The 12,617-nt window shown below is 39.0% G+C and overlaps 2 protein-coding genes across 2 annotated transcripts; one reads left to right on the top strand and one right to left on the bottom strand.

Moving 5' to 3' along the window:
* Positions 1-506: 506 nt before the first annotated feature.
* On the top strand, positions 507-7,288 carry c1galt1b (core 1 synthase, glycoprotein-N-acetylgalactosamine 3-beta-galactosyltransferase, 1b). Its single transcript, XM_038696704.1, has 3 exons — positions 507-1,438; positions 3,663-4,327; positions 4,623-7,288. Exons 1-3 carry the CDS (start codon positions 1,219-1,221, stop codon positions 4,929-4,931), a joined length of 1,194 nt encoding a protein of 397 aa, XP_038552632.1. The 5' UTR covers positions 507-1,218; the 3' UTR covers positions 4,932-7,288.
* Positions 7,289-7,332: 44 nt separating this feature from the next.
* Positions 7,333-9,859, bottom strand: tac3b (tachykinin precursor 3b). The gene is made up of 5 exons (XM_038696713.1): positions 9,688-9,859; positions 8,981-9,098; positions 8,717-8,761; positions 7,943-8,017; positions 7,333-7,535 (listed from the first exon to the last, which is right to left on the bottom strand). The coding sequence occupies exons 1-4, from the start codon at positions 9,799-9,801 to the stop codon at positions 7,962-7,964; spliced, it is 333 nt and encodes a 110-aa protein (XP_038552641.1). The 5' UTR covers positions 9,802-9,859; the 3' UTR covers positions 7,333-7,535; positions 7,943-7,961.
* Between the last annotated feature and the right edge of the window lie 2,758 nt (positions 9,860-12,617).

The following is a 12,617-nucleotide window of genomic DNA, read 5'->3' on the forward strand; positions in this document are numbered from 1 at the left end:
ATGCATGTTTTCCTTCATTTAATATTTGCAAGCATGTCGATCATTAATAGCCAGTTTGTGCAATAGTTTTAAGTTGAAAGCTGGGCGGAAGTTACTGATATGAGTAGGAGTTTAAGCCATTTTGACGCAGATGTTTTGTCATACTTCTATGTGATTGTATTTTGAGAGCTGTAACAAGGAACTGTGCGTGTCCTAAGACCGTCAGATATGTGAAATTAGAGGATCAGCTGCATGAAAAAGAGTGTAACTTTGATTGACAGCGGCAGTGAATGATTTAAGTGGGCACAGACAAACCACACTGCAGTTTCTGTATGTGTGCCACAGTCTTGTGTTTTAGGTCACATTTAGGATTAATTTACACATATTAAAATATGTGAACCTTACTAAAAATAATCAAAAACTGTGGGTGAAAAAAAGTTTAATAATCTGCTGCAACACCTGTATATTTCTCTGCAGGAGGACACATGTCTGTGTACAGTGCGCTTTTCATTTGAAATACTTGGCCGGAAATAGCTGCTTTTCCTGCACGGAGAGCGTAGTCACAAGTTAGACGCAGTTTACGCATCTTTGTGGATCGATTTCATATTGGTGTTTTAGTCAGTACGTTATTGAAGTACTGGGTTTGTCCGAGTCAGCAGTCGTGTGAGTCTGTAACGTTTCCGTTAGCTGTGTGTTGACACGGACGGCAGGACGGATCCCTGAAGTTAGCAGGGCGATCAGATAACGGATTAGCCAGTTAGCTCACGCCAGTTGTCTCAACACTCAGGCCAGGAGCCAACGATTGAAGCCAGACATTATACTGTTGCTGTTTTTCTGTCCCGGTAATAATTTGGTTTGCGTTTCTCGGTCGCTTTTGGTCAGGAGACCTGTTAGTACCGTGTTAGTGTGGCTAGCCGAGCTAAGTTATCGTTTGGAGAACAGAAAAACGCTACGCCGTGGTCAAAACTGTATCAGCTTTAGTTTTTCCGAGTTCGTGCCCCCAGTTATGATGAAGTAGCTGCGGAATGATGCTGCTGCTCTGTCTGCAATGCTGCTGGCGAGAAAACCACACCTTAAACAGGGAATGACACTGAACCAACACTTGTCACTTCGCCTTTAGCCACACAGCCAGGGGACAGCCCAAAACTTGGGCCCTTGTGTGTCCATGCTGTCGGTCTCAGTCTCTTACTCAGCACCTGCCCAGTTGAGCGACAGTGACAGCGAGCCTCCTGGTCCAGCATGAAGTCCCTCGGCTCCAGAGTCTCCTTTTATTTGGGTTTCGTTGTGGGAACCTTCACACTGTACGTGTTTCTGCGGCAGGTGTGGTTTGAGAGGACTTTGTCAGCACAGCAGGCCACCAGCCTCGTCAAAATCCATGACACAATACAACAGGACGACGGGACAAAATGGAAGAAGGAGAGGTCTGCTCTTTTCAACCTGAGGCACCCTAATCATACAGGTAACGGTACGGCGTATTAGTTAGGGTGACCAGACGTTTTCCGGGTACAGTCCCCGGTTTTGCTGTCTCCAGCATCTGGAGTTGTCCGCGTTTTTACTGTGTGTTAATCATACACTGGATAAGGTGTTAACAGACTTGAAATCAAATTTTACGTAGCCAAAAGATTGGACAGCAGAGCAACTATTTATCATCTTATTGTGACAGATTATAACTCACCTAGTACTTTTTACCTCTTCAAATACCTTTACCTGACCAAAACGACACCTAAAATGCAGTATTGTACTTGCAAGAAAGTGATTGCAGCCTCCACCTATTGACTAAAATGTAGTTTCTGCTTCAAAATAACTTGATGTCATTCAGAAGAGTTATATTTGACAGATTATAAAAACCGAAATTGTCCCCCTTTTTTATTTCATATACAATAACATTATATTTTAGAATGACATACCTTATTATTAGTGTGTCTAAAATATGTCAAGGCATTATAAAGTATCCCGTCCTCTAACCAGGGTTGTGTAATATGTAGTTTAGCAGGTTATTCACATCCCTTACTGAATCACTAGATCAAGTTTCAGTTTTCTTGTAACTTAACTCTTGTGTGCATAATTGGGCATTGTATGCTTGTCTCAGACACTGTCCGGTTTTATATGTGTGTGGTCTGATACTGATACAAAACTCAATACTTGTAGTCTAACTTTATTGTGAAGTCTCACCGTGAAGTTGTTCTTTTTACCCAACTTTTTATCCAATAGTCTCTTTGCACACAGACTGTGTCCCCTCTTCATGCTCCTTGGAAATAGTTGAAGTTATGTACTGTATGTTGTACTCAGTGGTGAAATGTAACTAAAGTACATTTACTCAAGTCCTGTACTTAAGTAGAAATTTGAGCTACTTGTACTTTACTTGAATATTTCCATTTTATGCTACTTTATACTTTACCACATCTCAGGGGCAAATTTGTACTTTTTAATCCACTACATTTGTCTGACAGCTTTAATAACCAGTTACTTTTTAGATTACAATTTTTCATATCTTTCCTGTCCAGTGAAAACCACATATCTCCAAATGTGGTGATTTTAATAAATAAACTGGAGGACGAAGCATTTCTCTTAAGGTTTGAGAAAATTATCCCACTTCTTAATCTGAATAAACAATTTAAACCGACCTTAGATCAGCTGGAAAAAGGGCTGTTTTTCTAAGTTCATGGAAAGTTGTCTTTTTAGAGGTACATGGTTCTCACGGGACAGTGACGCTACAAATATATGATGATCTTAGACTTTGATGCATTGCTGTTGAAACTATTGAGCAGGATATGAAGTAGTTAAAATTGGCACAGTCCTATACATCTTCTGCAAGAACTACCTGTCGGACAACAAACCGCAGACAAAGGATCTCTACAGGAAGTCATTCCTGTTAAACTCACCCATGCTTGAATGCCACATACCCTATGTGTGTTTTGTGAATGTTGTGTATTACACTGCAATTTTCCATCAGGGATGAATAAACTATCTATCTAGGACTTTTACCTGTAGTGGAGTGTTTTCTCAGTGTGATATTACTACTAGATCTGAATTTAAATGAAACTGCTTCCTCTACAAGTACTGTGATAACAAGTGTACAGCAGTTTCATTTCTAACTGTCTGGTTGACTGAAATCCAAAGCTGATTTGCTTTAGATATATTAAGATTCCGTTTCACTCAGAGTTCACGGCTCAACATTATTTTGACTGACAGAATTTGAGAAAATCTAGAGTAGTTATTTCAAGTATTAAGATCTAGAAATGACTGACAAGATGTCCTGTAAATACTGTACTTATATGGGGAACACAAAAGATATACACGTTAAAAGTATTTTATTTATTATTTTATTAACTTTAGATTTAGATGAAGCGTGCTTTCACTTTGATGATTTTGGATCATGACCAGTTGTGCCGTATCCAATTTTAAAATCAAGTGCTCATCATCAGCGCCTTAAGTACAGTGCACTTAAGTGTTGCAGTCGGCTTAAATGTCATGTAAACAATAAACCTTGTTTCAATAATTGGAGTGTGGGGTTAGAGAAACCTTAAATCCCCAGGAAAGTTTCTCCTGGAGAACGTTGATTTCTCCACCATGTGTACGGGTAACCAGGTTTTTCTTCAGTTTGAAATGGAAATGAGCACTTTTTTCTTTATGGAGAGATTACAGTGTAAAATGTGGTGTCCATCTGTATATCTCCTTATCAGGTGAGGACGGCCACATGGCTGATGAACTGTACAGAAAGGTGCGTATTCTTTGCTGGGTGATGACTGGACCCAACAACCTGGAGAAGAAGGCTCGCCATGTGAAGTCTACATGGAGTCGCCACTGCAATGTCGTGGTCTTCATGAGCTCTGAGGAGGACCCCGACTTCCCCACGGTGGGCTTAGGTACAAAGGAGGGTCGAGACCAGCTGTACTGGAAAACGATACGGGCCTTCCATTATGCCTATGAGCATCATGCCCATGAGGCCGATTGGTTCCTCAAGGCAGATGATGACACCTACGTTATAGTAGACAACCTGCGGTGGGTTCTTGCTAACCACACTCCCGAAGAGCCAATTTACTTTGGCCGAAGATTCAAACCCTACACCAAGCAGGGCTACATGAGCGGTGGTGCGGGCTATGTGTTGAGCAAAGAGGCTCTGCGGCGATTTGTAGAAGGATTTAATAACAAACTGTGCACTCACACTACCTCTGTGGAGGACCTGGCAATGGGCCAGTGCATGGAGAAAGTTGGGGTGCTGGCAGGGGACTCCAGAGACAGCATCCACAGGGAGACATTTCACCCATTTGTCCCTGAGCAGCACCTCACTGCCAAGTTCCCCAAGAGCTTCTGGTATTGGAGTTACTGCTACTACCCCATCTCAGAGGCAAGTCCAGCAAACAATAAAATCTCTGACGTGGGCTTAGTATGACCAACCTCAGCAATGTTAATATTTGAACAGATGTGTCAGTGTTGTTAGCTTTATTGTGAAACTGGCGGAGCCACAGTGATATCAAAAGCTAAACAGGAGTGACTTGTTATTCATATTCATTGTTATGTTTAGGTGTACACATGTATTACCTTCTGACATGCATGCAAATGAAGTTTGTTTTGCGCACAGAAAATATCTCGCTTTGACGTCTGTGTGATGTTGCCTAACCACACACTTTGTTTTTCCTCAGGGGCCAAACTGCTGCTCGGACGTGTCTGTGTCTTTCCACTATGTAGATGCTTCACACATGTATTTATTGGAGTACTACACATATCACTTGCGTGCCTTTGGCTACAGATACCGTTACCAGCCCCCTGGTCCATTAGGCTACAATATGGAGCAGTTGGGTTCCCAGGATGCCGCAAAAGGAAAAAAAGAGCTGGCTTCTCAGGAGAAACGGCACGCAGAGGGGGATGATCTGTCCAGAACTGACAAGAAACAGGATGCAGATCCCCCTCCTGCAGCTGGAAAAGACCCTCCTGCTCCAGTGGGCAAATAACAGCAGGACTCTGTGGGTGTGTGGAGAGGGCTGATCATTAGGTCAGGTAGAGTGATGAGTGTTTTGCTTATTCATTCTGATAATCTTGGCTCATATTTCTACAAAAGTAGAAAAACTGTCCACTTTGATTTGAAATGTCTGAGAGGAGGATTCGCTGTCTGAAGGAGTGCTACTGATGTGAACTGTGACAGCAAGACTGTTTTTTGGAGGTGATTTGTGACTTTCCCCACCCTGTTTTTCAGGTTTGTTTTACAATCGAGTGTCTTCTTGGGAATAGCTTTCTGTAAGCTGCTTTTGTTTGAATGATGATCAAATGAGAAGGAGGACAGCATATTAGTGAGTTAAATTTGACTTTGCCAGAGTTATGTTCTTTTCTTGACTATTGCTATAATAACACACACTACAGCGAAGTGCTTCTTGACTTGCTGGAGTTGTCTGACTTGATTTCGCACATAATGATGCCTTTGAAGCTAATGAGACCCAGCTGATCAAACCAGCATCTGATTCCTTCTGCATTCAAAAAAACTCCACCCTGCCTATAAGTGAAATGGACCACTGCGCAGTTTACTTCCTCCCAAACTTGTATCGGGCTGCTTTCGAAAGCATTTTCACAGTGCTGGCAAGTGTAATCGGACATCCAGGTTTACATAGCTTTTTATTCAGTTGTATGCTGTGCTCACTCTTAAAAGATTCATTTTACACAAAGAGTATTTTATTTGGCTCGTGTAGTATATTCTGAAGTTTTCATTATGTTATTAAAATGACTAGGGCTAACAGTCAAAAAACAGAAAAATAATCAATTTATAATCACATAGGACTCAGAAAAACAGCTGTTTTCTGTCAGTTACTGTGATAGTGCAACAAAAGTATTTTGCCCCACAGAGGGTTGCAGCCTTGATCGAGCGATACTACCTACCTTCCCAAAAGTTGACCCCTTAAAAGAAAAACCCAAAATACACACTTTTCATAGGAAAAGCACAGTTTATATGTGTTCATATTTCTTTCTGCCTAATAGAGGTACATGGATGTGACCATGGTGCTTTAAATGAAAAGTCCAAAAGACAACATTTTTACAGTCCAGCCAAAGAGTGAAGACAGACTATACACAGACATTATTTGTGTTCTTCTGGGTTGTTTACCACAAATATTCAGGATGTTAATCTCTTCATTTGATAAAGCATTCCTCTTTGAATTGATTAACTCCCTTTAAACTTGACAGGGAAGTAGACCGTTTAAGGTCTTTCTTTCTTATTTGAAATGAGTTGCATTATACGCCCAACCACCCATGGCATAAACTTACCTACCTGTTCTGAAACTGACAATAGGCACCACGCCCTGCGGCTTCCCCCAGTGAACCCATTAGCTTGTGCCTTGTAAAGTGAGATTGTATGAGCAGTCAGCAGCACACATGACTTTGCACTGTGGCATAAACACAGAGAGTAATGCTTTCAGATGGAGTATTATTTTATTGAATCCTTACAGTGTAATGAGCATGGTCCTGTGGGCAAGCCAGCGGACAACTTGTATTTTGAATAAGCAAGATTTCTTTCTTTTTTTTTTTCTGTTTCTGTAATTTTTTAAATTCTGTTCAGGCCAGACCTTTTATTTTATAGTTAGTACATTGTGTACATTTAAAAGTATTCATTCCTTTATTATGTTGTAACCAAATAAACAATTAATTTTGTGGACAATACGGTTTTTGCCAAATACAGAAAATGGCTCCATGATTCAGGCATTTCAATTTATGTGAAAATTGCATGCACTTTTGAGTGTTATAGTTGATTTTCTTTTTAATCACTTAAACCTTTTATTCTCCTTTCAGGTTACAACTATATGAGTTGACTAAAGTCCATTAAAAATGCCTTTTTGTAAATGTTTATTCTCAAGTGTTTCCTTCTGTACATGAGCACAGAGCATGTTCAGTTTTTTTGTATTAAAAGTCCATGTTAAATCATATCAGCATGTTTTTCATGACGGTTTTATTTAAAGTGAATCACTTCTTTGTTTTCAAGTGAATTAACAGTCTACCACAGGACTGCCATGCAGACGGTTGATATCAGTGGATCAAAGACCCGAGGCCCCAAACACTCCACTGATAACTGCCACATATGGGTTCTGATGTCAGTGATGCAACACATCAAGTACTCGACAATCTGCTCTAACATTCAAATTGTATGAAAGGGAAAGGTGTACAGTACTGTATTTATATTTGAAAAGAATTCATGTTGGTATTGACGTCCAGAGTCCATAGGCTTTGGTGTGCAAATGAGTTTGTGTGAGCACACGTGATCAGTGTGCAGGATTATTTTCATTGAATGGTACTTTAATCACCATAAATAAATGCATATTTTATTGTACATATGTTTTATTTTACATTTGTATACATTATATACTACATTGTTATGTCTGAACATTTTCCAGTGACGGTAGAAAAGCATTCATGTGTGGTTAATATGGCCTTTTCACTTTTCTGGGTTAAATAACTTTAATATGTTTTCCTCTGTGGATGCCATAGCTGTGAGGATTTATCAGCACTGTGGGAGAGACAGAAGGCGTGTTGAGGTTGTGGAGGTGTGACAGCTCCACTACGGAAAGCGTTGAAACCTGAGTGGAGAGAGCAAGGTTTAGAAAAGATTAAGCAACAAAGATTTTTATTCCCTTTCTAATTGTAAATGGATTTAATTAAATTTTATTTATATACCGCCAATTCATAACAAAAGCAGACAAAACAATATCCACACAGAAATAGAAACAGTAGTTTAACAGTAAGTACGACGGGGTATTAGGGCCACATTCAGGGGGAAAAAAATTGAGGATGAAGATGTTTTATTTATTTTTCATTGCGAGAATAAAGTCCTAATGATGAGAATAAAGTTTTAACTTTTTTTAGCAATATTCATGACACTAATAAGACTAGTAATTATAATCAACCTGTGTTGAGCAGGAACATGGAGGCAGCAGATGACTCTCAGCTCCAGAGCCAGAAACACCTGCAGGTCAGTGTCTCTTACCTCTGCCTCCCGTGATTGATTAGTTGGCCTCTTTTTCTCTGTTGAAATACTCCTTGGCACATGGACACACTATTCCTGTTGCATACAAAGAAACAAGTTCTGACTTACCTTCAACTCTGCAGGTATGCAGCTAGCTACAGTGCATCCGGAAAGCATTCACAGCGCTTCACTTTTTCTTTGTTGTGTTACAGCCTGATTCCCAAATGGATGAAATTCATTTCCTCAAAATTCTACAAACAATATCCCATAATTACAATGTGAAAGAAGTTTGTTTGAAATCTTTGAACATTTAATAAAAATAGGCTATAAAACGAAGTAAGCACAACACGCCTACAAGTATTTTTTTTAACTCTAAAATGTCCTGCTATTACACATCTTGGTTACAATTATGTAATAACTACATATGGTATAGGGGAAAAATGTCAGCCGATATTGTTATCCTTCAATTTAACACTCAAATATCATTAGTGGCATTGACCTCAAGTGGTCAAGTAGGTCTACTGGTCAGGCTGTAATCATGTGAATCACAAATCTGCACATAATATTGCCCAAATATATGAATGTAACCTGAAGCTAAACTTGCATGCTGAGAAAAACTGGGAGTTTTTATTTCTGGTACTGAAAAGAAGAAAACACAGTAGGCCATGCACTAATATCTTCATATCTGACCTACACATAGCCACACAATACACTGTGAAATAGTGTGAAATGAAGCAGTAAAATATTGTATGACTTATTGAAGAAATTGCTATCAGTGCTGCTAAAGTCGCTCACTTGTTCTCCGTCCCAGCAGAGCAGTGAAGATGTGATCCATGTCTCCTGCATGCAATGAACAGAGTATGTATTACATTGCTATAAAGCTACAGAGTTTATTACAGAAAAACTGCTGGATAGTGGTTTGTCATTTAATTTGACTTTTTCTTGACTTTGGGGTGTTTCTGTAACCTGCAAAAAGAGTTTGATGAGTTCCACTGTCAGTGAAAGTACTGTACAAGGTGTTTCCTGCAAAAAACAAACAAACAAAAAAACATAACTCACTCTTAGCATGAGCAGCACTTCTCCTTCCCATTAGACTCACAAAGCTGTCATAGTCGATGTCATCAAATCTCTTGTGCAGCTGTGCAGCTCCATTAACACAGCACTCTGGCTTGTTGGCCTGTTAAAAAATTATTATTCCTTTCAGCTAGCTTCTGTTATGGCAGAAAATTGTGTCCTCTTACGTTTAATCTTTTATGTATGTTCTTTTACTATTATTATTATTATGTATTGTGTTTTATCCTCAACCTTTCCTCTCCTACACTTCTTCCATGTTAGTCTGTCCACATTTACTAGGGTTTAGGTCAGAGCTGTGAGATTGTTTTGGTGCTTTTCCTCTCTTGTTGTTCCTCTCCTGGAATGTTCATTCAAGGCCGAGAGAGGATCTCTGTTCGCCAAAACATAGAGACCTAGACTGTGTAAATGATGCATCTCTTTGCTCGGGGCCAGATGTTAGTGACTGTCTTAGGAGACAGAACCTCTGGCCCAGCTGATTTGTGTTGTAGTACTTCTCTGTTTATGCTCTTTTGTTAAATAAATTCTTCAAAGACAACAGTTTGTTGTAACTCAATTATTTGCTCAGCCCCTCACCAGGAATATAATTTCCATGACAGCTTCCACCCGTAAAAATATTAAGCTGCAGTGGCCTGGAGGATCTGGCCATAACTCTCCTGACTTTGTAAATATCATATAAATGTAGGTAGTCTTACCTGTGCTGGCAATTTGTAGGTGTCTTCCTCACACCAAGACCTCACAGGAAATAAGACTAGGATGGCCAAAGCGATCAGTGAAGTAATAGCGCAGCAGTTTGGAGTTCTCTCCATCACTCTGAAATGTAAGTCCGTCGGTCAGATGAACGCAAAACCTGCACATAACTCCCATCTCTGCTGTTTCAGGCGGTGAGCTTTTGGACCCTGGGGTAAAGGTGGTTTTTTTTATGTGCGTTTTCTTTCCTAGTGTCCTACACAGTCTTTCCTCAACACACAAATGTATTTTGTAACCAATTTCAACTAAACATTGACTTTTTCACTACAGTCACATTTTCAGATGTTTAAGCAAAAATTGTCATAGTTTAAACTTTTTGATTCTGGGATAGCATAGGCTACATACTGTCAGATGTTTTGGTGTGACACCTATACATTCTGAGTTTTCAGCAATTTCAAGTTTTGCATCCTCTTTTCAGCTCTTCAGCTTAAAAAAAAACACTACGTCAGCTCACAGATGTCTCATCTCTCCCACAAAGTAATTATCTTTAATGACAGGCTTTAAAACATTTGTACTATGTACTTCAAAGCTAAGGGAGTGCCGCTCAATCCTTCTCTTTACTTCCACGTTAAGTGAGACCTGAAATTTACAGTTTAAACACAGAGAAATCTTCACTTTTTAAACACCTATTTACACATATGCGCACCTACACACATATTTTACATATTAACATAATCAGTAAAGCCTTCTGTCGCTTGTGGAGAAAAAAAAGGTGTTTAATTTTATCAGCAACACTCAAGGTGCTCCTCCTACCAGCTCTGCTATGGGAAAATGTTTAACTAAGCCGTGAGTAAACAGGATTTCAGTGTTCAGTTTTATAAACCTTATAATCTCCATTGTGTGCAGTACAAACTTACGTAAGCTTTTATGAACTATAAGGTGTCCATGTTAAGTGTTTTAAAGCCTCCATTCACTCCCATTGCATCAGTAACTGAACCAGCACATTAAGTACAGTTTTCACGTGATAAATGTAATCCATTCAATCAACATGACAGCCCGCCGTAATCACAGCCTCTTCTACAACAAATGTTTCTCTGGTTGTTTTTCAATGTACGTTAATTAAATCACTAATGACTGTCTTGAAAGATACATCACAATGGCTTATGCAACAAATGTGGTGTTAACTGTGGTGAACTGCATCTGTGACAGTTAATTGGCCTAAAATGCCCCTTTTCTATGGAACTGGATTTCAGCTAATTTGGTGGCATATAAATTCATGTATGAATGACATGACATGTTAGTTCACCTTTAGTTAAGCATGTGTTTGGTATCCTTATTATAAGGTATTAAGTGTAATTTAAAAGAACTGATTTTGCTCTAAGGCAATAAGTCAAATAGAAACGATGTTGAATTTGTCACCTTCCAGTTAATTCATTCCAACTCAATGACTAAACCAAAAAGCTATTTTAGTCAATTCACAGCAGGTTAGTTAAACATGCAAAATGTGTAATTTGTCTGCAAGCATGCATAAAATTCTGAACAATTATGTTTGTAAAAATAAGTGAATGATGAGTACATATTTATTTAGGGTTAAACTGAGCAGTTCCTCTGGAAATCAAAAACTGCTTAACTAAAACTTCTCAGGATTTTAGTACCAAATTACATAGCTCTCCAGCCGACAGGACACAACAAATTGTAGGGAAATTACATCTTGGAAATAGTGGATCTGTAAAATAATAACAAAAAAAACAATAAAATGGCTTAAAATTAATCACAGGATTATCATACTGTCATGGCAACAGGCAATGAAACCTGAGTACAGTATTATAAAGACAATTGTCATTGGTCAGTAGTGATGCAGACAGTAATGGATTTATAGGCATTATGAACATGACGATTCAGCACTGTAACGCAGCACAGTGGTGTTTTGTATTTTGTAGTGAGAAACCAACCCTGTCAATCAGCCAATTCATTAATTCATCCAACAAACCATACATGTGACAAAATTAAAATAATAGCATTTTGTTAGAAAATAGGCTGGTACATCTTTACTTCTTCTAAATGAACAGAGTAACCTATCATAATGTCATCAGGCTCCTCTATCACAACAATCTATGTGTGCTGAAAAGAACATCAACGACTTACCTGTTAAGATGATTCAGACCGTTTGCTTTGTCTTAAAGGAGCTCAATGCGAACTCAAAATACGTCTTTGCGCTCAGAAGCCTCTCCGTCTCAATTATTATAGTCCTTGAGCTCATTTGTAATCCAATTAGAGCTCCACCCGCCACCCAAGCCCCCATCCAACCCATTCACATAAACACACACACACACACACACACACACACACACACACACAGCGTTTCTAGCATCTTTCTCATCAGACTCAACATTAGATTTTTTGATGTAATTATAATAGGCTAACATAGGAAAATAAAAAAAGTCACATGCATCACCCATGGTTATTTAATAGAATAACATTAGATAAAAACAATTCAATGCAGTATGTACTAATTCATTATTGATTACGTCAAAAGGCCCGTTCCTACTAACTTACAGTGCCTTTGCCACATTTTAGGCTTCAAACATAAAGATATAAAACTTATTATCGCCTATTTTTATTAAATGTTCAAAGATTTCAAACAAACTTCTTTCACATTGTAATTATGGGATATTGTTTGTAGAATTTGAGGAAATGAATTTCATCCATTTGGGAATCAGGCTGTAACACAACAAAGTGTGGAAAAAGTGAAGCGCTGTGAATGCTTTCCGGATGCACTGTAGCTAGCTGCATACCTGCAGAGTTGAAGGTAAGTCAGAACTTGTTTCTTTGTATGCAACAGGAATAGTGTGTCCATGTGCCAAGGAGTATTTCAACAGAGAAAGAGAGGCCAACTAATCAATCACGGGAGGCAGAGGTAAGAGACACTGACCTG

This window comes from Micropterus salmoides, unplaced genomic scaffold (genome assembly GCF_014851395.1).
Source record: "Micropterus salmoides isolate LMB-PRFRI ecotype aquatic unplaced genomic scaffold, ASM1485139v1 Ms_hic_scaffold_4, whole genome shotgun sequence".
Lineage (NCBI taxonomy): Eukaryota > Metazoa > Chordata > Actinopteri > Centrarchiformes > Centrarchidae > Micropterus > Micropterus salmoides.